The sequence below is a fragment of the Plutella xylostella genome, chromosome 15 (genome assembly GCF_932276165.1).
Source record: "Plutella xylostella chromosome 15, ilPluXylo3.1, whole genome shotgun sequence".
Lineage (NCBI taxonomy): Eukaryota > Metazoa > Arthropoda > Insecta > Lepidoptera > Plutellidae > Plutella > Plutella xylostella.
In genome coordinates, this window is record NC_063995.1 from 7261195 (window position 1) to 7284855 (window position 23661).

Here is a 23661-nt window from a genome sequence, read left to right on the forward strand (position 1 = left end):
GCTCCGTCCGTCGTTGTGGACTATTGTGGACACGCCTAAAAAGATACCGTTATTATTCTAAGATACGGTGATATTTTTACTCTGTCAAATTCGTGCCTATGTGGCTGGTGGTCTGTGACACTATTTGAATCTGTGAAACGCCTGTCAGTTTTTCTACTACTCTGTTTTATTTGTCACTTGTTTGGCTGATGGTTGGCACAGTAGTTTAGTTACGGTGTAATTTAATTCAATAATAACCAATTAATTGGGAAATTAAACCCTATTCTCACTGAAGTAGACAATATTTGTTTTACCAACGCTAATATTATCGTATAATTGTACTGAACAGTGAGCGAACCCATTTCGCGGTAACCCCTAAAATTTATACGTCGTCCTAGAACCTCTCACTAGTGTTTGTAGGCGATGTGATAATGTCCCGTAAGAGGTACCGATACGGCGACGGCTCGAGCGACGACATGAGCACCAAGTTACAAGAAGCTGGCGCCGGCGAAGCGCAGAATGGAAGTGACAAAACACTCAGTGACAACATCAGCCTGAAACCAGTAGAAAAGGATGTGGTTCCTGTAAGTAATTCTGTACTTTTTTTGCTTACACACAACGTATCTGAAGTGTTCCGCTTAAAAAATAATATTTAAGTATAATGGCCTCGTTATTCACTCAACTGTACCCATGAGCTTGATTCATTGTTTGATCTCAGTTTCACCTTGAAACTTTAGAGCAATACCTACTGACGTAGATTTTTGCAATCATTTCTACAATTACATTGTATGTTTGGTATGTTTGATATATTACTTTAGCCATCATAACAAGTTGTCCAAGTTACTGATTGTTGTGCACATTAAATTTCATAAGTATGACATCAGGTTGAAATTTTACATAGCAGGAAAGAGGAGAGAAGAACTAAATCGTTAAAAACCTAATTAATAACATCACCAACCATGTAAAAACAAACTAACTTGTAGCTATGTTTATAACATACAAAATCCTATTCTCCTCTTTTTGCAGTGGAGATTAAACTCTATTTATTATATATTTACGTATAGGTACAGGTGAGCACTAAGATACTTTTGGTTTTATCCATGTTCCTAATTGATGAAAATATACAATAGAGATATGGCCACTCGGAAGTCATCAACTTATCTGAGTGACTAATCGCCATATTGGCCAGTTTTTAACTGATATGAGTAGAAGTAGAATTCAATTCTTCTTAAGCTCAAGCACAGGGATGTGTGGTATAGCACTGCATTGAGCGGTGTACATTGAAGACTCAATGTCAATAGAGACTACCCTCAGAGCTGGACTACGTAACTTTGTTGTTTGTACATATAGGTAATTCACAAGTGTTCATAATCTTAAACTCCGCTATAGTATGATATTTGATGAGATCAAATCTAAAATTATTTTCAGCTTACTCATAAAATATTTTATACAGTGACCTCAGACTGTGGTCTTAAAGTCAAGGATGCCTAGAAAAGATCTAATTGTATGAAGTTGTTGATCAAGTTCTTGATGTCAGCAGACATTGTCGTAACACTTGTTGAACTTTGTTCCCAAATTCTCTAAAAAACTACTTAAAAACAACTTTACCCTGTTTAATATTCAAATATAATTTGTGCTCTGCCCTTGAAATTCATTTAGGTACTTATTATGTAACTGAACTGTTATAGTTTTTATAAAGTATTTTTTATCTATAATTTTATTTAGTAGGAGTACTTATTTGTCTATAATTTACTCAACTAAAGCATAATGTAGCAGTCATAAAAAATATGATTTAGTGCTTAACTATGCTTTTCTTCAATATTACTCAAGCATCAGGTCATATAACATTATGTAGTAAAAAGATATACTATCACCTTTAATCAAGTCTAGATTTGAAATTGTAATCTTAATCTCCTGCCCCTCCCCTTTCCAATACTACGCACTTCCTATTTAAGGTGAAAGAAGGACATTGCTATTTTAATTGGTGGCTGTAAACATGGAAGGCATTCAATTTTAAAGACAACACCAAAACATAAATATAAGACAGATCACCAAAACATGTTTATTATTTACGATGCTGACTGATCGTGATCATTGTCAATAGTTTTCTAAGAATATCCACTATGATAAAGATTATGATCATCCTCATCAGCTGACACAAGTACCTACTGGTGCATAAAGTCCTCACTCAAGGCGCGCTTCATTAGTCTGCCCTTGACTTTTCTCATCCAGCCTCTCCAAGACTAACTATTATGGGCGCATGGCGTAGGGGGCGGCCCTCACCCACTATACTAGCCTGAGCCCCTGATAGATCCCACCAATTTTGCCAACAGAGAAAACCCACCCTAATCTCGCTAAGTGACTTTTCCAATTAAAATATCAGATCGCCATCAAGTAGTTTTCGTCGTCACGTTGGAAAATGAAAGCCAAATGAATCAATACGCGTCCGGGCGCCGCGCCAACTATGTGGCGTGATCCATGACGTGTAGCTGTTCTAGTACTTACACAATATTTATAAGTTATTCATTCCATTCATTATTAACAACTTCTCAAATGTTACGGGCGTTACGGCTGACCGCTACCAGACACGAAATAAATACTAAAGGCTCCATAATGTTTGTGAAATAATGATGTACGCACTGAAAGGGCAGCTATTGATATTGTGAAGACTTAAAGATGAAACACTGACGCTTGGCAACCACACCAGCAATTAATGCTTTGTACAGATCTCTGACTAATTCATTGCCGGTAATGAGGTGTAGAGCAACTTACACGACTGCTGCTGTACTGAGGGGCAATGATCTTTCTCAGTCCTGTAAACATTTGCCACGAGAGAAAGATTACTAAACATTTAAAGTAATAGGTTTACGACATACGTACGACTGGCGACTGACTTTAAAGTACTGTACTTGCTGAAAATATCATCCATTATGATATATGTTCCCACGGGAATCTTTTAAAGCAAAGCAAAGCGAGGATAGATAAGCTAAAAGTTTTTACATAGATGCCAAAATTTCGTCTTGTTATTACTCATCGTCGATTACCTCACTTAAACTGATCATCCCCAGAGCTCTGTTAAAATCTTCTCACGCACATAATATCACTATCTACCGTAAAATTCCTCCTTTTCTGTAGAGAATCCTCTGATGTCACAGAATTTTACTCTCTCCTGCCCTATTTATAGATAGGATATTTGCAGAAGAAGCAAGTGTGTCGCGTAACGCTGGCAACTACACACCTGAGCCCGCGCTATCGGTTGTTTAGATTTGGCGACTCCTCCGGTCGGTCAGTGTGTCGGTCAATGCCTTGCATGGACCACCGGGTACATTCATGTTACACATAATGTGTTAATTCTCGTGAGTGCTAGTCTACCTACCTACTTAATGTATGTCATGGATTCGGTAAATAGAACGATGGCTAGAGTCGACATAGTCTCTTTCGTAGACTACAGCTTCAATAAAAACTGTTTGTAAGTGTAGTTTATAAAATTAACTGGATTTGCAAGGTTCTCCAGGCACTTACTCTGAATGTAATTCATGTTCCTTGCATAATTTACATATAATTAATAAATTAGCTCAGTAGCTCATTACGACCCCTATGTTTCGTGGAATTTGCATGACACGCTTTCATTCCGTTGACCCAAGCCTAGCGTTCGCTAAAAAAACGAAAACACGTTTAGGTACATGTACTCGTATAGCTAATTCTAATTACATAGTTTATGGCCCAGTTTCTCATTTGAGTAATATTTTATTTAATTCATGCTTAGGTCAAGTCCTGCTCAATGGTGATTGGCATAATGGCAATTCAGCCAATCACAGCGCTTCATAACATTCCTAAGTCCTCCTTAGCTTGAAATTCGCAGTTTTGTGATAAGTACCGTAGTTAGTATACGAGAAAGTACCTGTTAATAGTAGCTCACACACGCACGTACGTTAACCTCCAGTGCCTGCATACACTACATGACTTGTCCTCAGACTTTAGACCCAGCTGGCTCTTTTAATTGCTTTCTAAAACTACCTGCCTATGTACTTACTAAAATAGGAGTACATCAGGTAACAGAAAAATTGTTGGTGAAATGATTGGAACCTTAAAATATGTATAATATTAACAACATAATCTAATCTACAGTACGGTTGAGTACGTAAACAAGTAAATCCGTTGCTTTGACTGTCCAGAGACGGGTGAGGTCATCCCCTGATCTGCCGCGGAAAACTACTGGGAATCACTGGATGGATCCAGACTAAAATTAAACATAGACATAGGTACATGAGTTTATGACTGAGGGTTAATAAAAAATAGATGGGTTGTCTTTGATCTCCACATCTTATGATTCTTCCAAAACGGCGATATGGTTCGCAACCTATCACGTGAGTACAAATGTGCTGCGAAAAGTGGGTGGCTCGTTTGTGAGCCACCTCTGACTATCCCTTCGGGGATTACAGTCGTGAGTGCATATGTATGTATGTATACAGGGTTATTGGTAAGTAGACCAGATCCTTTCAGGAGGTGATAGAGGAAGGCATTTCCAGTCGATTGAACCCAATAATGCATTATCCTAAACTTAACCATTTCTAAGATATTTAATATTTAAGGTTTTTTAATTTTTTTGCCAAAATTTTATGCTTAAAACCGAAAATAAAAAAAACTAGCCACATTTCAATATTTTTTTTGCTTGTTTTGCATAAGTAACACCTTAATAAACTAATTAAAATAATCAAATGTGCAAAATTCTACTTAAATAAAACAAAATACCTCAAATAGTTAAACATTTTGAAAAAAATATTCAAAACGCAAAAACAAATAAATTAAATTAAAAAAGAATTTCATACGACATTTTTTTGTGCACTTCAACTTAAAAACATGGTCAACTAATAAGCTTTCAAACAAGATAATTCAATATCAAATCGATTAAGGTATAACCAAGATATGGCCAAAACAACCAGAGAAAGCGGAGAAAACTCAGCATGGGTTTCCATACTAAAGTCAACAGGACTGAAAACAATCACACTTTTTACCTTTAAATTGGGCTAATTTTGTTAGTTTTCCTGTTGAATTTTGTCTGTCTATGCTGGTTGTTTTGGCCATATCTTGGTGATACCTTAATCGATTTGATATTGAATTATCTTGTTTGAAAGCTTATTAGTTGACCATGTTTTTAAGCTGAAGTGCACAAAAAAATGTTATATGAAATTCTTTTTTAATTTAATTTATTAGTTTTTGCGTTTTGAATATTTTTTCAAAATGTTTAACTATTTTGAGGTATAATGTCTAATTTAAGTCGAATAATGCACATTTGATTATTTTAATTAGTTTATTAAGGTGTTACTTATGCAAAACAACCAAAAAAGGTATTGAAATATGGCTATTTTTTTTTATTTTCGGTTTTAAACATAAAATTTTGGCAAAAAATAAAAAAAACTTAAATATGAAATATCTTAGAAATGGTTAAGTTTCGGATAATGCATTATAGGGTTCAATCGTCTGGAAATGCCTTCCTCTATCACCTCCTGAAAGGATCCGGTCTACTTACCAATAACCCTGTATATAGGTATGTATGATTCTTTCATCGGTAGAACATTTAAAAAGTTAAAATACGCAGAATTTCCCCATATGCACTTGGCGTTTAGTTGGTTTGTCGTCATAAAGGGTTTTATTACGTGTAGTTCAAAAAAATCACGAGACGAACAATAGCGTCACCCTCGTAACAGAACTTTATGCAAATATCAAACAGGGTGAATAAATATTTAAGCAGGTACAATGCGTACAACAGCGGACAACGCGGCGTTATCGTGGATGACGTAATGTGAAGCTAAATTGCCCTATGGTAACGAATTAACGAGTCAGAGGCACAAATTTTAAATTTAGTTATCACAAATTTTTGTTACGGAAAATGAAATTTACACACCCAATGATAAATTCAAAACATGATCAAATAAATGTATGGGTCAACATACCGTACATTTAAAAAAATCCCTTCAGAATCGCCACCATTATTTACATCATTATAGGCCCCGTACATCGTACAATGCTATTGCGCCTGAAACTTACTCGAAATGACTAGCAATTCGGACTAAAAATACATACAGAAAGCAAAGAAGGAATCCAAGCAAGTCTTGCAAAAATACTATATAGTAGAACTCAACACCATGTTGGCTTTTCTTTGCAATCACAAATTACACAACACCAATGTTAACTTAATTATCTGCCTGTAGGTACATTATCAGTATTATTAACACATGATGAGTCTGTGCTAGATGAATCACGCCTTACACAAACGTGATCCCAATTTAATATCAATTTGTCACGGTGTCACGGACCTGACTGCCTACACCCAAGAGATAATGAAGCCCTCCAGAATTTCATCAGCTGCTTGTTAGATTCAGCACTTCATAATAAAGCTATGAGTAAATTCTAACCATGACTGAAATGAAATCTTCAGGTATTCTACATCTGAAGTAGGTACTTCTCGACAACATTATGTACCATAAGCTCAGGCCACCGATTACTAATCTGAAGAAATATTTTATGTTTCCAAACTAGGAATGTCTGACTTATATCATCCATGGATCTCGCGTAATCTCGCCATGATCATTAATCAGGATCTTGTCTGTATTATTGTTTACTGCCATCAATCGACCTATTTCCTCTGATATGTAAGTTCTAATTGAACAGGATTACGTCACACGGACTGTGCCTACGTTATTTAAATATTAGCTTTTGATGTTTTGTTATTAATTAAAAAGTAATTGTCTGAAGTCCCTGTACTACCTGTCAATATAGGATAGTGGGCTCCTACTTTTTCCATTAAGTTGTTCCAGCACTTATATTGCTCCCACTCCAAACTCATTTCTATTGTTTACTCAACATAAAAACGCGATGCACGAATCAGGTGATACATACATGCGCAATGTTGATACGGATCGGGCTGCAGTGAATCAGGGTTCCACTGATAAGGAGTGGTTCGTGCGTGCTCGGCTCCGCGAGGAGTGCGGAGACCAATCGTTGCGGGCGGCGAGGCGTCGCGTGGTCGCCGCGCCTCCACGTCGACGTCGCGCCACCCGCCGCGCCGCCCGCGCCCCGCGCCCGCCCCGCCGGCCCCGCTGCTGCATACGAATAGAACACAACTCAATCCGCTCCAATAACATTCAGTTCCGAACCGACTCTCTCAGCGAGTGCACGCCTCGACGCGATAAACAATAATAATCCCGATTTGCAACTCATTGCATCAAAACTGAAGTGTTTACGGAAAGTTAAGAAGAAAACTCGACATTACGTCAAATATTTAAATCTTGACATTCCCTGTCATTGCATTGATTAAATATAAACAAAACCAAGTTTCTCTACAAACATCATATTTACACGAAAATATTTATTGGATACAGAAAAATAAAACCTGGGAAACGATTTTACAGCAGTATGAAAATCATATTAACTTTTTCGACATAGTTTAGTGTTGTGTTTTAACTACATATAAACAATTTTCTGAAAACTGAAAAGTTTATCAATAAAAATGTCTGCGTTAACTGTGACCACGACGCTGACCAACGGACACGTGAAAGGGAAATTGGACACGACTCTCAACGGATACAGGAAGAATGGATACGTCAAACCAGAAACAGACTTGCCGGTAAGTGGCCACTTGCGGAAACCCTTGAAAACATAACTGCATTTGCTTGTTATGAAACTGAAATTAACACAATAGGTTTGTAAACCGAGAATGTGAGAAACATGAATATGCGACACAATAACTGGAGGAAGTTTAAAATCAATAGAAGGTAAAGTCCTAGCTCTGAAAGTTGTTGCGTCCTCCTCTTGCATAGTCTGGTAGGTCGGGACGCAGACGGGCTGAACCCCCTTACATTGATCCAGTGCACGTAGACGCTCTAGAAAGTCTAGAAGTACTTAGGTACTATTGTAAACAGATCCCTGAAGCATAACTCATTACTTCAGTCGATCGAGAATCACAATCCTTTGCTAAATATATGACTGAAGAACAGTTAGAAATGTCAATTCAGTTAATGAATAAAGCAAATAATGATTATAATTATAATAAACTAGTAATAAAGTTGTGTTTTAGTGAACGTCCCATCAGCACGCGTGTCGGTGAAAGTGCCGGAACCAGCGCTCGTGATGTGTTCGATGAAAGTTATCACTGTCATGTCACACACAATATTTGATTAAGAAAGTTAGGGTCAGCATAATTTGCAAAAGATACACAATCTCGTGAGCACTCAAACAACCTGACGATACAACTGTACTACAGTGGTACACAGAAGAAAAAGACTATAACAATTTGTAAACACTTTTCCAAAAATCGTCGACCATGCTTTAAATGGAAGTCAACGTCTTGAACTAAGGGAGAGAGGTATGCAAATTTTAACTGGCCTGAGTACAAATTTTTGGCATCGAATTATTCAGAAACCTGTTTTACAAGACACCCATGAGTATTGATTATTAATGTTTTTAAATTATGGGTACTTACCAAAACTTTGGCTCCAGCCAATATATTTATACTGTGTATCAAAACACTTATAGGCTTTATAATTTTTCAGTTGAACTTGACTTTGGTCTATACATATTTAGTGTTCTTGATCTGATTCCCGGGTGATTGCAACAAATATAACATTCAGAACTGGTAGGTATTTGCGAAGGCTTTGACGCGTGTCTGTAGCGTTGCATTGGGCAACACCACTTAGTTCGAGACACTTCTAGCTGCAATGCTGTCAATCATTAGCAATTACCACCTACATGGACATTTTGCAAAGAGCATTGCAGCATACTGTCAGGAAAATGATATGCCATTGGGCCTTCAAGCGGAAAGCATATTCGGTGTAGCGGAGGCGGAGATGGTGCGAGTTCTAGAACTCAGTCATCTCATCATGATGAAGGGCATTATTATTGTTTTCATATTCAATATTTCATTGTAATCAACAGACACGATATTTACATATTTTCATGTTCAAGTTAAAAATAGCGGGTTTTAAAGTTCAATCACTTAACCAGGAAAACAATGAAAAAGTACCGACGTAAAAGGTTAAATTTATTTTTGTGTCTGTAATGATGAAGTGGTGAAATTTGAGATTCAATAACTGTCTTGTATTCTGGTATTCTTTCTGGAAAAGAAAAGATAACCTCGGTAGAGGTCAACAAACTTGCTAATATTATTCCTTTGCTTGAGTAAGCTTATCGATTTGGCAGAAAAGAGACCCAGAAGTTTCTTTAAGCTTAGACATAATATTATACGAAATGAATACAATAGAATTAGATGATTCTTAAAATTAAAATGAAAACGTAAATAATATATTATGCTAGCTGACCTCGTCAAATATGACGCAATTACTGACGTATGAGCTTACAGGTGGCTCCGGCAACCTAAATAAAATAATGTATTTATTCACTTGAACAGCCGCGACGTGTGTGTCGTTAAAGGAATCTCTAAACAAGCAACAATATTTATCCGATCCATTCAGGTTGTATAGCCATCAATACATCGTCGAAGTAATTCACCAATGGAATAATCGTGACCAGACACTGGATATTATGATCGTGGTGATTAGTTGGGAACATCAACATAAATTAAACCATGGTGCCATATTCGCAGCGCGTGATATTTCCCGCCTGATGATGCTGCGTTATCTGTGTCCGACCACTACCACAGACTCACTGCAGTCACGCGCGGCCTCAAATAATTTCAACTGTAAGCAGGTTTACAGTTTAGTATACGCGGAGCTAAAATAACGCTCACTCGAATTGGGCGGACTTTGTACTGCCATTAACTGAGGAATTTCAAATCTGTGGTTACTGCTTGAGTTTGTGGCGCAACAGAGGCAGATGCCTCATGACTCCACTCTCACCACTAACAGCTGACTCTATGAACTCAATTGTTCCATAGAGTACTAAAAGGCATTCGTTAGTCTCAAGGGCAGACTGATTGCAAATATACCAATCCAGTTGGTTATCAACTGGAGATATGCTGTTGATGTAATGTAATCTAAGGACAGATAACATACTTTTTGTTTGCGTAACCAAAACATTTTTTTCTGCTAATGTTAAGTTATTTGGGTTAAGTACCTGTCTAGTTTTGTCGCAGTCTAATGAGTACTCCATGACTAATACCATCCTTGACATGGACATGTTGCAGGACGTTGTTAGCTAATGAGGGGTGTTCATTCAATTTCGTTATTAGTTTAATCCTAAGGTCACCATCATCATCAAACGTGGTTAATTATGTACCTGTGCTCAACAGGCTCTATGAGATAATATTATGTAGAGCCATATACTGAGTGTAGAGCATACGATTTAATTTAAATTTACACAGAAGTGCACACTAAGCGTTGTAAAATAAATGCTTATCTAAAGATATTATATGAAAATAATGTCTCGAAATCGGAATGAAACGGTCTTGACCCTGGCCATATCGAACTTTAAGCCGTCAGGAATCCGGTTCACACAGTGCGGAGCGTCCGTTGAATGTTCGGGTTCAAGTTCAAGACAAGTCCGCTCTTTGTCGTTCTGACTTAGTTTCCGAAATAAGCAAGGATTGTATGTCCAAAGGACGATTGAAAAAATCATTTCACATCATGCATTGACTTGAGAAGCTGTTGCCACCTGCATTGCTTCTCAGAGAAAGAAATACTAGTGAGTCACGACCGGAAATACCTCAAAGGTTCCTAGAAACTGAATCGATGAATGCAATTATGTGAATGAGTATTCGAGCTATTAGTAGCAGTGCAACGCTGTGCTGTAATATAATTATCAATCGACATCCACAGATTACAATGTGATCATACTCCTACCTAGTACTTTACGTTAAATAGGTATTGTGCTTATTCCAACACCATACTACAAGTCCATTGATATAGCCCACCCACACGCGCGCGATTCAGACATAAATGTTATAAATAATTAGTTAGTTGAAGTGTTATCTGTTGGACTAGTGACGTGACATCACGCCACCGGCTCATTATCACGGGCGCCTGTGTTTAGTAATCGTAATCGTATTCGCATTGACCCGAGACGCGAACCCTGCCACCGATTGCGGGGTTCGCCCGGTCATAGATGAACCACGATGTGCTATTTTAAAAACGGAGGTTTCTAGATGGACTTGAACCTCTCTCAGGCTTTGCCAGGGAACTACGAGATGGATTGATCGACTCGAATCGAATGCGGGCAATTTCGTGTCGGGTTTTTTTTGTTTCGGTTATATCATCGGGCGAGTTTATACTTACCGAATACATTTTCCTGGTTGGTAATGCGTTATAACTATAGCGTCACTTATTTTAATTTATGTCATTCTCCATAACCGGTTCATTGTTCACACGATTACTATGGGTTACCTAAATATCGTTCAATAAACAAAAAAAACCTATACCTGTGAGGTGAAATGTTACACCTAGGTACTTATGCAATTTCTATACCAATTACATAATATGTATATTGCACTGGCAATGTTTGCCACAATGTATAGTAATTGTAATTATAATATTTATCTAATCTTATCAATGGTTTATGTACAAAGCCCCTAAAGCCAACTGAAGCCGAAAATATACGCATATTGCAAATTTACAAAGGTATAAACATTGAAAGTATAGATACTGTCAGGTTTCAGCTGATAATATTACAATAAATCAATTACGTGTTTGTTTATAAATCAAAAATACTTTCAAGACTTATACGTAAAGGGAAAAAGTGAGTTTAAAAATCCTTGACGACTTACAACTGCAAACAAAACTGCCATTCAAAAGTGAACCTTGAAAAGTGCTAGAAACATTGTTATTTGTAACAATATCTTTTGTTACATTAAGTTGATTATATTTTTCCGTTTTTATTATTTCCTGGTTGCCATAATTATGTTATTCATACCCTGACTACTACTTTAAGTAGCTATACATATAGGTGCAATATTTTTTATGTTGTGGTTAGTGGGAATAATGTTTTTTTTCCGTCATGCAAATTACAAAGTACGTTGGTTGAGACTATATCCTGAATGGCTAAATTTGCTAAAATATGATGTTTTCAAAAAACAAAAAAATAAATAATTTAGACCGGGCAAGGTCGGGATGCTTAGCTGCATTCAGCTAACTAACACATGTAACCTCGGCTATTTTTAGCTAGTAGCTACACAAGTAGGTACTTACATGCATTACTAACATAACGTTACTGATAACGAGTGTTTAACAAAAAATAGAATTTAGAAGGCGTCGTTCTATGGTTACTGTAAATCTTAATGTGTTCAATCAATCCTCGTGCATAGGCAGGGATTATTTTATACTGTATAATTATATGAACATCTAACGTATCTATCTCTATTTAATCATGTTTATTTAATTAATCTTGCGTAACCCAGTTCATCATTATCAGCCACCAATATTCCACAGACCCTGTAGGTACTGTCAAACTGTAACATACATACCTACCCATATACAATTTGAACTCCAACAACCGCCTCAATCCCTCCTCCCCTTGCAGTCGCTCCGGCTGGCAGCGCCCTACAGCACGGACCCTCTCGCGGTGGCGGAGCGCGAGCGGTGCACGTACGGACGCATCCCGCGCGCCGCCGCCGCCGCCGGCACCGCGCCGCGCCGGGTCCGCGTCTACTCGGACGGCATCTACGACATGTTCCACCAGGGCCACGCCAGGCAGCTGCAGCAAGCCAAGTGTGTGTTCCCGAACGTGTACCTTATTGTGGGCGGTGAGTGTGTATTTCATTTAAAAAGATAATAGTCATAGTATCTATACTAGTTGAGTTACAGTAGATGTCAATGTAGGTCAGTAGACTCGCGTGGGAGTATTTACAGTTGCTTATGATGCTTTAGAAGCGCCTAAAGTCTTTAATATTAGGCTAGTCGTATGTGCAGCATACGTATGGATTAAATCCAAATACGATATTTTTTTCTATTTTTTTAAATTATTAAATGTACTTAAAGGATGCATGAACAGCAGCAAGGTAGAAATGATTAAGTAATGTAATGAAGGTAAACTCGGGAAGCCAGCTAACTTAATTGAGACGCTCTCGTTTAAAAGTAGAGCATCGGTTTGTTTGCTGGGGTGAGGAAATGGGCTTACGATGATCCGGTTGCGATAAATATTATTGACTAGAAATCAGAAGACGAAGACTTAGATATGATAATATTTTCGAAGAATCGAATGCCTATGTATAAGCCTTCTATTCGAATCGTGAAATCGTGTTTACTTTAAAATAGTACCTACTTACTATCGCCTGTTTCACCGTAAAGAGTTTCTTGAAGAATGTGTTCACGAGCGAGGCTTTTATTTGCGTAACTTGTATAACAGAACTTTCCTCCTACCGCGTCACAGCCAGTGGCTAGACAAGTTCACATACACGGTCAACATTAGCCATTTACACTTCTACTTTACTAGCAAACATGCCGCCCGTAACTTGGCGTGCTAACTTGCTTGTTTCCTGCCTTAGAAATAGCGAACTTTTTGAAACTGTTTCGCATGATGCAAGTGGAATGATAATTAAGTTAGAGCAGCTGACTAAATAGAATAGCGAATAAATGAAGGATAGCACAGCGGCAGCTTTGTGTTACTAGCGTAGATAAACTCAGTAGATATTACAGTAAATAACTATAACAAAATTACCTAAGCTTTAATTAAATACTAAAAGAATTGGTGTAGAAAAAAGTTTCAGCTGAGTATAACTTATGTCATGATAATTTATATCTTTGCCAAAGTATTGTTTAAGGATAATTACCTAATTATCATGATGCTGATTAATTTATAAACAAACCCAATCTGATGACTAATGTAATCTACATTAAAGTCGTATGTTTTTACCGTAGTGCTACATACCTATATGCAGCCAAAATATGGCACACTGGTCAGTCGTGATTAAGTTAAAAACATAATTCGTTAGCCGTTCGTATGCCATTGGTCAAATACGCTTGGAAAACGGAAAATTTACCTAGTATCAGTCATAAAAATTTACTGTGCTACCACAAAAAACTTTAAACACTGTTTAACAAGTGTTTAAAATGAAATTTGACAGATTCTGTATGCGTTTGACAGCGCTAAACATCTGATACTGTCTAAGTTTTTGTGGTAAGGCCCTTACTGTTTTGGTTTGTTCCCATGTGCAATCACATTTAAATTTTATCCGTTGATAAGAAATAATAGTTTCTATTGAATCTTGTGATAACACACGTGTTCTGCCATTTAACTGCTGTAGCCGTGAGTAATCATAATCCATCCGATTAATTTCTATTGGTAGGTATTTCCTATCTTAACCCTAGAGTAGTTGCGCCATTTTTTGTGACGCGAGTGCTCGCGTGGCGGCATTTTGCCGCCCATATTAAAATGTATTTTTTGGACACTTAATAATTAGGAAAACTTATAAATGCATATAATTTGAATAAAATGAATCATATGGTATTAGAAAAAGTAATATTTATAGTTTTTATATTATAATTGTTTAATATATGAGCTATCGTTCATGCTTTGGGAAAAATTTTGATCTTTTAGGTATAAATTTGTCTTAAGCCACACAAAATCAACAAATCTCAAAATTATTAAAAAAATTAGACGTTATCGTCATCTACAGCATTTATTTTAGCAACACAGTACTGAAACATGAACACAAAGTGTTCGTTGCACATTAACTTTCTTCATGTATTGCACCCTTTTTTGACCTGCTATTTTTCTTATATGGACATAGTTATAGGCATGTACCCTCTCTTCTTTAGGGTGTTTTTTGTTGGTACGGTGGTACAAAACGAGAGATTTGTACCACCGGAGCAATAAAAAACACTTATGTACTGTCCATATGTAAGATTCTATTGTTATACGTGGTGTAGTTATAGGCAGAGCTATTTTTCCAGGTAAATTCTTCGTAAAATTAACCTGTTAGTAAATTAACAAAGTTATATCGTAAATCGAATGTAAACTGAAATAGACACATACCTAAATCTAATTTACATTATTATTACCAAAAAAGACTGAAAAACTAACAAGATTTCATAACAATTGTAAAAAAAATAACTTTTATTTCACTGACGCGAGTGCTCGCGCAGTGAGCATTTTGCCGCCCCGTGCGACACACTCTCTTCAATTCTCTCTTCCTGCTGTAACCTGTGCACTGAATTTCTCCAAATTTACGTAAAATGTAGGAGAAGACCGAGAGGGCAGCTACATGGACGCTGGACCTTGAGAAGTGTATAGTTCACAAAATAATAAACATTATTTGCTGAGGGCGGCAAAATGCTCATAGCGCGAGCACTCTAGGGTTAATGATGAGAATAACTAATTTAAAAAAAACATATTGTTTGGTATATGACCAAGCCTAATAAGATAAGAAGCATTATTATGTTTCGTTTTAGTGGTCATGTTCTGAAATTCTATTTAGCTGCACTTTTATGAAAATTTATAAAATAAGTACATAAGCATACTGTGCAGTTGCTTTCAAGGTCTTGAATATTAGCGGTACGAGCGATAACGTATCTTTAAAAACTCACGTACATAGCTAACTGCTATTGTTCATATCTTTAATTACAATCTTTATCAACGAAACTCACTGCTTAACTCATCATCTCAGTTAGTCCTTTATTTTACTGTAACAATAGTTTCTGATAGTACATGAATGCAGAATATTCGGAATCTTTAGTGCCTGATGCATGTAGTGAGTGTGACTTATCGATGAATCATCATATTCATGTAGGTACTTTTCTTAATGCGTCAATATAGTTATATGCTAATTAATGACGTAAGCAGGTTGTCTTGATAGATACTGAGTTTTTTTTGTAAAATAGATACTTACTGTGACTACTATGAGATTAAAACCTGATTCTACTCAAACATGAACTAAATCATCACATTTCACACTTGTATTGGTGTCCTCTCTTTGACATTTCATTGCAATGACATTTATAAATTTGTGTTCCAGTGTGCAACGACAAGCTGACACACAGCAGGAAGGGCCGCACCGTGATGACCGAGGACGAGCGGTACGAGGCCGTGCGACATTGCAGATACGTTGACGAGGTAATCACCTCACGCAATACGTTCACGGGTGCGATATAGGTTAAAATGAATTTATGAGAGCCCGTTGTGGGCTGTCGACCAAATTCATTGTTGCATATGTCGCACTTCTTCCCATGTAGGGAAACTTATTTAAACGAACAGTCAGCGACATACTATTTTTAACCTACGAACCGCTTTATTAATTCAATATTTGATTGTTATTTTGACAAAGTAAAGCTGACCTCAATCACTCCGAGCCGAGATCACTTGTGAAATACTCGTATATTATCAGATTGACTATATTTAAAAATGTCATCGGCAACTAGATCTTTTAAAATCTATATGGACCTCATTATGACATGAGATACTAAATTATGCATGAAACATGATATATCAAAAACCACTACCCAGTACACCTCTTTTCAAAATTACCTACAAAACATTTTCCCCGCCGACAGGTGGTGAAAGACGCGCCGTGGGAGTACGACGAGGCGTTCCTGGAGAAGCACAAGATCGACTTCCTCGCGCACGACGACATCCCCTACACCACCGAGGACTGCGAGGACACGTACGCCATGATCAAGGCCAAGGACATGTTCGTCGCCACGGAACGGACTGAAGGTAGATCCTATAGCTCTAATTTCTAATAATTACTTATTCAATGTGCACCAACCCGCACTAGGCCAGCGTGGTGGACTAGGCCTAAACCCTTCCTTCATTGGAAGGAGACCTCCAGCAGTGGGTATGTGATGGGTTGTGATGATGACTTATTCATTACAAAATGGTGCTTCACAATTTCGGACCACATTTGCGTCACCGTCAGTTTGATCTTATGATAATAAGCTCCGTAATGGTCTACGGCTCCATAGAAGCCTCTCCCAAGGACCGCCGCATTACGGTGTTCTCGGTGTTCCTCATCTGAGCAAAAGTCCCACTGCATAATTTCCTATATTCCAATTCAGGTTTTAAAATTAAATTGTGAACATTAAATCTGAAATTAATCAAAATTTTAACGCTAAACCTAATCTAAGTTGTTAAATATAAATGTTATGAAGCACATCCAAGTGTAAAATAGCATTTAACACATTCAGCGTGAATATAGATAACGCAACTGAAACTCGCACTAAACTGAGATAATGTTCTTGTTCACGTTAATTTGTGCTAAGAGACACGTGCGACGAGAGGCTGTTCATGTTTGTTATCTAACTACGTCACTGTGTATTTGATTGAGAGAGATGATATCTTATTATTGCGGAGAAAATTGTTTAACGTTATGCCACGTCACGCGTTTTAGAATATACTTATTACTTAAATTTGTAATGGCACGTTTCACACTCGTTAATATCATGATTGTTTATTTATGGTTATTTTATTTACATAAGTAGTTACTTTACACTTTCTATTATTTTTATCTACCATACACTAACTAAGTGTATAATTTACTAGGTTGTTGTGAAATTTGCAATACCTATTTAACATCACTTATATTTTAAAACATTTCAAGGATCACTCCTTTCAAATTCTAAACACCTGATAAGTTATAAACGTCTTTCTGAATACCCATTTGAGGATTGTTGTATAATTTACTGGATAATTTAGTTCGACATAACTCACATAACACACTATTTTTGTGGAATTCGGAGAAGTGAAGCTGTTACATGAATTATGTAAACATGATGTGCCTAACTATAATTAATGATTCAGAATCAAGTTACGTATCCAAAGAAAGTCTCCTTTGTTCTCATTCATGGAAACACCATTCTGCCTAGACGTTTGTAACTCCTTAGTAGTGGTTAACGCGCTAATTTGATAATTATGATAATAAACGTCATAAATGGCTCGTGCCGTGTTATTTTATTATTTATGTGCAAAGGAGTGTTAGTTACGAGCCCCTAGATAAACTTTCTAATATTCTAATCACATTATAGTTTTATTTTAAATACATAAACATGCGGAAACAACGACGTTGGAGCATTATAGCTAGCCATGTACATTTTTTTCTTATATAAATAGGACAGGAAATCTACTAGTAGTAATTCGAAATAATCCCAAAAATACACAAAACAAACATACAGCCGGTAAAAAAACCATTGCAAGACAGGACTTCTCCAGTATCCCTCCTAATCTCTGCTAGACATGGACCTCCTCCAAGACAAGGACTACGACCATAATCTCCACGCTTGGCAGGCGACTTAAGCTGCGTACAGACCGGCCCAACGAACGCCCACCGATGGATAATTATAATATGTATATACTCGTAATACAGGGGCGATTGCAGTACCGAAGGTCAACGATACCCGTTCGTTGGCGTTCGTTTGGCCGGTCTGTACGCAGCTTTACAGATACAATACTAACAGCCACCCTCTCTCCATTCCAGGAGTATCAACCTCGGACATAGTGGCGCGCATAGTGCGCGACTATGACATCTACGTGCGGCGCAACCTGGCGCGCGGGTACTCGGCCAAGGAGCTCAACGTGTCCTTCCTCAACGAGAAGAAGTTCCGTCTGCAGAACAAGATGGACGACCTCAAGGAGAAGGGGAAGAAGGTGGGTTCATCGATTGTTTTATTTTATTTATTCGTAGAGGCTAAATGCGGAAAATCAGCACGCCATGATAGATAGAGATAGATTATTTTATTTATTAGGGAACACAAACAGCCATACGTTGGAAATCTTATACATAACATAAGTAAGAATAAATTATAAATGTACAGCCCACAACGTCCACAGAATTATAAACTAAAGTGGTGTCTAGTTGAGAAGTTAGTTACAAAAAAAAAAAAACAATTGCTACTTACTAGCTATTTAATGAAACCTGAGGCTATGATAGAGTATCAATAATATTTCTTTTAAATGAAGATATGGACTGGTGAAATATGTCAATATTTATACATTTTTTGTTGCAATCATTAACCATCCGACAAAGAGGTGCGCGCTTACCTGCTTAGTTTTACTTTGTGATGTAGAGAATAGTTGGTAGGCGCGAACTTCCCGACGACGAAATGTTCGCGGTATTACATAGCAGAATTTATCTGTTAAGTCCATACAGTCGTACTTATTGTGGCATATACCATACAGTGTCATAGCCTCTAGTAGGGCACGTCTATCTTCCAATGTTTGCATTTTATATTTTACAAGAAGCCTACTGTAAGATAAAGTACCACGGTGGCACATAAAATGCATAGCACGAAGAAACTTTTCCCAAAATGTCCACAATGTTATGTATAATTGTACATCCTTGCACGCTTGCACCAACGGTTGTCTGGTAGAGTTTGCTATAAGCAATAAGGTCGCCTTTTTGATGAAAATAAAGTTTATCGTATGGTAAAATATCACATTAGTTCCCGGAATAGTAGAGAGAATATCGGCACAGATTTAGACTCCAGTGAGTGTACTTGAATAAATGAGGTCAGTGAGGCCATTACAGTAAGGGGCTATTTGATACGCCATTGCCGTCATCTCAAGTAAAAGAAAAATAACGAGAATGACACGCTATAACCGTACAAAATGTGGTGTTAGTTTAAAAATATTAATGTAGCCATTTTGTAACGCTCAAGTCCGAGTGAAGCCCATACTAATTGATAATTAGGCAAATTAGTAACGTTCAGTGGGCTGCTGCAGACGATATTATACCGTGATGCTTACACATTAAGACCTATATTTTGTAAACAAATTAATTAAACATTCGGAAGCAGTTAAACTGAAATTTACTAACAGACATGAATGGCTTCTAAAATAGCATATCTGAATAATGTCCGAAATTAATGACCATACAACATCGGCGTCGCGTTTTCAGGACAAGTCTGACAATGCCGATTGTAAAATACTGTAAAAAGTTATTTATTATTATTTAACTCTTAATTGTACAAATATTACAAATAAAAGTACAACGTTATTGCATTTTAAATCTTTTTAATTTGTAAAAAAAACATCACGAGGTTTATTTCTACATGAATTATATTACATTTATTTCTTACTTATTAACGAAAACTTACTAAAAAAACACTCATACCTACATTATTTGACGAACCCATTCCGTGTATTTTGGAAAAATTGACGTTTATCGGAAAAAATATATATTAATACGATGAATAAAAACATTTGACTATCTCATTCCCTGTATTCCAGGTAATGGAGAACATAGGCGAGAAGCGCGTGGACATCCTCACGAAGTGGGAAGAAAAATCGCGCGAGTTCATCGACGCGTTTCTTCTCCTGTTCGGGCCGGACGGGCGGCTGTCCAGCATCTGGAACGAGTCGAAGGGGCGGCTCATGCAGGCGCTGAGCCAGCCGCCCAGCCCCGCCGGCAGCCGCGAGCCCAGTGAGAACGGGGATGACGAGCCGGTGCACAGGTTAGCACACAGAGTTTGACAGATAGGGTCCGTTCACTCGGCCGACTTGAGTGACTTGAGTCATAGTAACAAGGTTATATTTCCAACGTGATGACAATCTGAACCAGTCGGTGTAAACAGCGCCATGTGTGAAAAGAGCCTAACGCTCTGAATTGCGATTTTGGCACATACTCCCTTATTATTAAAGGTAGACTAAAGATAGTAGTGATTTAGATTTCATACAAATCTGTTGTCCAAAGTCAGGTTTAAACCAGAACTATCTTTAGTCTTCGTTTTGTAATGAGAGGGATAGGGTCCGTTCACTTGGATCGGCTCGGAGAGGAGAGCTGATTTTTATCACGTTGGAAATAAAAATCTCCTCTCAAAGTTCTATTTCCAACGAGATAAAAAAAATACTGCTTTCTAATATTATGAGCCAGTCGGTGTAAGAGCCATGTGTGAAAAGACCCTAACGCCTCGCAATGAATTAGCGTTTCTCTCTTCCTAGTAAATAACGCATAATTATAGTGTTTTCGATTCGAAGTATTGAATTGAATATAGATACCGTACAGTTTAGTAGAGAATTGCGTGAATTTGATATTAATCCACCTGACTCCAGCACAATGTTACTATCACTTGACCTACGATAACATTGATACTCTGAGGTAGTAAAGATTAGCTGGATAAAGGTGACATGTATTCTTAACTACGCACATGTTGATGATAATGCTGAAGGTCAACGTTCGCGATCCGCATCGCGTGACGGAAGGAAGCCGGTTATCTAATGCCCGGTTACAATATCGTAATGTGTCAGTTATAGCCTTAATTATGTGTCGAATCCATAGAGGGATAGTGTCGAATGCTTAGGCACTGCAATCCATTAGGCAAACAAAAAGTAACGCCAACGGTCCACTAGAGTTGAGTGATTGATATAATTTTCAATATCTTAGAATTCTGCACATAATCTTAAACTCTTATTCATAGAAAAGTTATAGGGTATTTTAACTATTGAACTGTTTTGCCCCTCTCTGTTCAATAGCTAAAACGTCCTATAACTTTTCTATGAATGAGGGGGATAATGTGCAGAATTCCTTTATCGTAAAAGCACTGCTATAAACGAATCATTTTTTTCACGCAGTGGCACGGGCCCTACCAGCACAGAATGTTATAACTGGTCACTGTCCCTCTGCAATCTGTGGGCTACTAAAACATACTAACGTCCACTGCTGTTTTGTCCGCAGCAATAGCAGCAGCACGCGCGGGTCCGCGTCGCCGCCGCCCGCCAAGTCGCGCCGCTACGACGCGTTGCGCGCCGCACACACAGGTAAATAGAGCGGCTTTACTAGCGGAAGCCCTTGCGATTGATGTCCCCTTCTGTTTGGTCCATTTTTAGTTCAATTCAGAAAGCATGATCTAATAGGCGATATTTAAATTACATAAAAGAATATCCTTTTTCATGAAGCTGCTATCGGCGGAATGTTATTAGGTAAGTAAAGTTTAAAATATTGTCCGTTTTCCTCAGATGCAACGAGCTCCAAGCGGTCGGGCGCGGCGGCGGGGGGCGCGGGGGGGCACCGCCAGCTCACGGACGACGGCTCGGACGAGAGCGACGACGAGTTCCAGGACCCGTACCTCTAGACCCCCCCCCACGCGACGCCCGCGCCCTCTAGCCACGGCTAACAAACAAATTCAAAGTTATGCTCTTTACAAGATCATATAATTTTGCAGGACTCGAACTTTTAAATACACATTGTATTTTAATTCATATACAAAATTATAAAACATTGAATAATTCTCAAAAATAATGCTTTACGGAGCACGTTTCGAGTTTTGTTATTGTGTAAAGTAAATTATTGTAGAATGTTGTTGTATGTTACAATAAGGTAAGGTGAGTGCTGTTTGAGTACAACAGAGTGAATGTATTTAATCCTATTAGATTTAATTTTATGTAATATTTATGTTTTGTAAGCAAATTCCTTTTACTTTCCAATGGAGATTACATCAGCACCACCATACCATAGTGTAACATAGGTGCGGTTGAAAGTTGTTACATAGATATATTATTTGTATAATACTTTTTGACAGTTGATTAAAAAGGTGCTTAATAATGTTTTACTGTTTTATTTATTATCTATCTCTTTACTAGAATAGTTCAATTAATAGACCTAAGGTCTAGTTTCACCAAAGTCCTTGATTTCACCATACTCTTGTTACATGATAACAGAGATTAGTCGTTGGCTTTTGGCACATCTTTCAAGAATTAAGATGGACATGGCGTATAATTAATATAACAGGGGTTTTAATGATCTAACAGACTATGGGTGGGTTGCACCATTTAACTTTAACTATTACAAACGTCAAATCTCTTGAAGATTGATCTCTCTCGTCAAGGGATTTGACGTTTGTAATAGTTAAAGTTAAATGATGCAACCCACCCTATGATTGATGGATTGTAAGCCGCCGAAAGTTTACTCTATTTCAATACAGACATATTAGCTTTTTCGTTCACCTACAACCATATAAGTAGTAACCGACAGTACGTTATTACGCTATCCTGTGCGTAGACGCTGACATTCGGCGCCTGATTAGTATCATGTATTGTAAATGACAAAGAAACGACACCATGACTGTGGTGTAGTTTACAATATTTTTTTGGTACCTAACCACACCACCATTATTTTTTTTCTTATTTAGTTTGCCGACATGCAATCGGTTTAATATAACCATAAGCAGTTCATTTCGTGGTTTATGATTGGCTTTGCAGGCATACCCTCCCATTGTCAGGTTGCCTTCTAATGTATTATAGGTCTATGTTATCCCAGATATTTTTTCTTTTTAGTCTTCTGTCGGGTACATTACTGGTAAGGTCAGTGGCCAGTTTGTTTGGGTGATTTACAATCCTGTCTCGGTAGGTTCTTGTAAGTTTTGCAACCTCCTCTCTCACGGTAGGCATTTTCAAATATTCATGCACCTCATTCATTCTGGTGAACCAGGGTGCATTTACTGACCACACCACCATAATGTTGTTAAGAAATTGACAGATATAAAATTGTTTTTTTTTTTTCAAATAAAACTTTGCATCTCTAAACGGTAGGTGCTGTCGTTACCTAAAAGAATGTAAATTACACCACAGTGGTGTGGTTTCCTGGTGTCATTTACAAAACACAATTAATATAGCACGTCACTATGATCCGCAGAAAGCGAGCGCCTACGTTAGGTAATTCACAAACTTGACATACACATCCAAACTCACCACACCCTATAATGCCATACATTCATTTTTGCCATTTGTGCCGATAGCACACATGTCCCCAACAAAAGAAAAAGTTATAAGGCCTTGGTGCAAAAAGACCACCGATGGCCAGTCACTGTG

At 37.6% G+C, this 23661-nt stretch overlaps 1 protein-coding gene across 2 annotated transcripts; it reads left to right on the forward strand.

Moving 5' to 3' along the window:
• The first annotated feature begins 168 nt into the window (after window positions 1-168).
• On the forward strand, window positions 169-22398 carry LOC119691195 (choline-phosphate cytidylyltransferase B). Of its 2 annotated transcripts, none has more exons than XM_048625787.1 (8): window positions 169-563; window positions 12448-12670; window positions 15881-15978; window positions 16416-16578; window positions 18335-18504; window positions 20086-20309; window positions 21530-21612; window positions 21811-22398. In XM_048625787.1, the coding sequence occupies exons 1-8, from the start codon at window positions 411-413 to the stop codon at window positions 21924-21926; spliced, it is 1230 nt and encodes a 409-aa protein (XP_048481744.1). In that variant the 5' UTR covers window positions 169-410; the 3' UTR covers window positions 21927-22398. The 2 variants fall into 2 exon arrangements, with proteins under 2 accessions (XP_048481744.1, XP_048481745.1); XM_048625788.1 differs by lacking the exon at window positions 169-563 and adding an exon at window positions 7014-7606.
• The last annotated feature ends 1263 nt before the right edge of the window (window positions 22399-23661 follow it).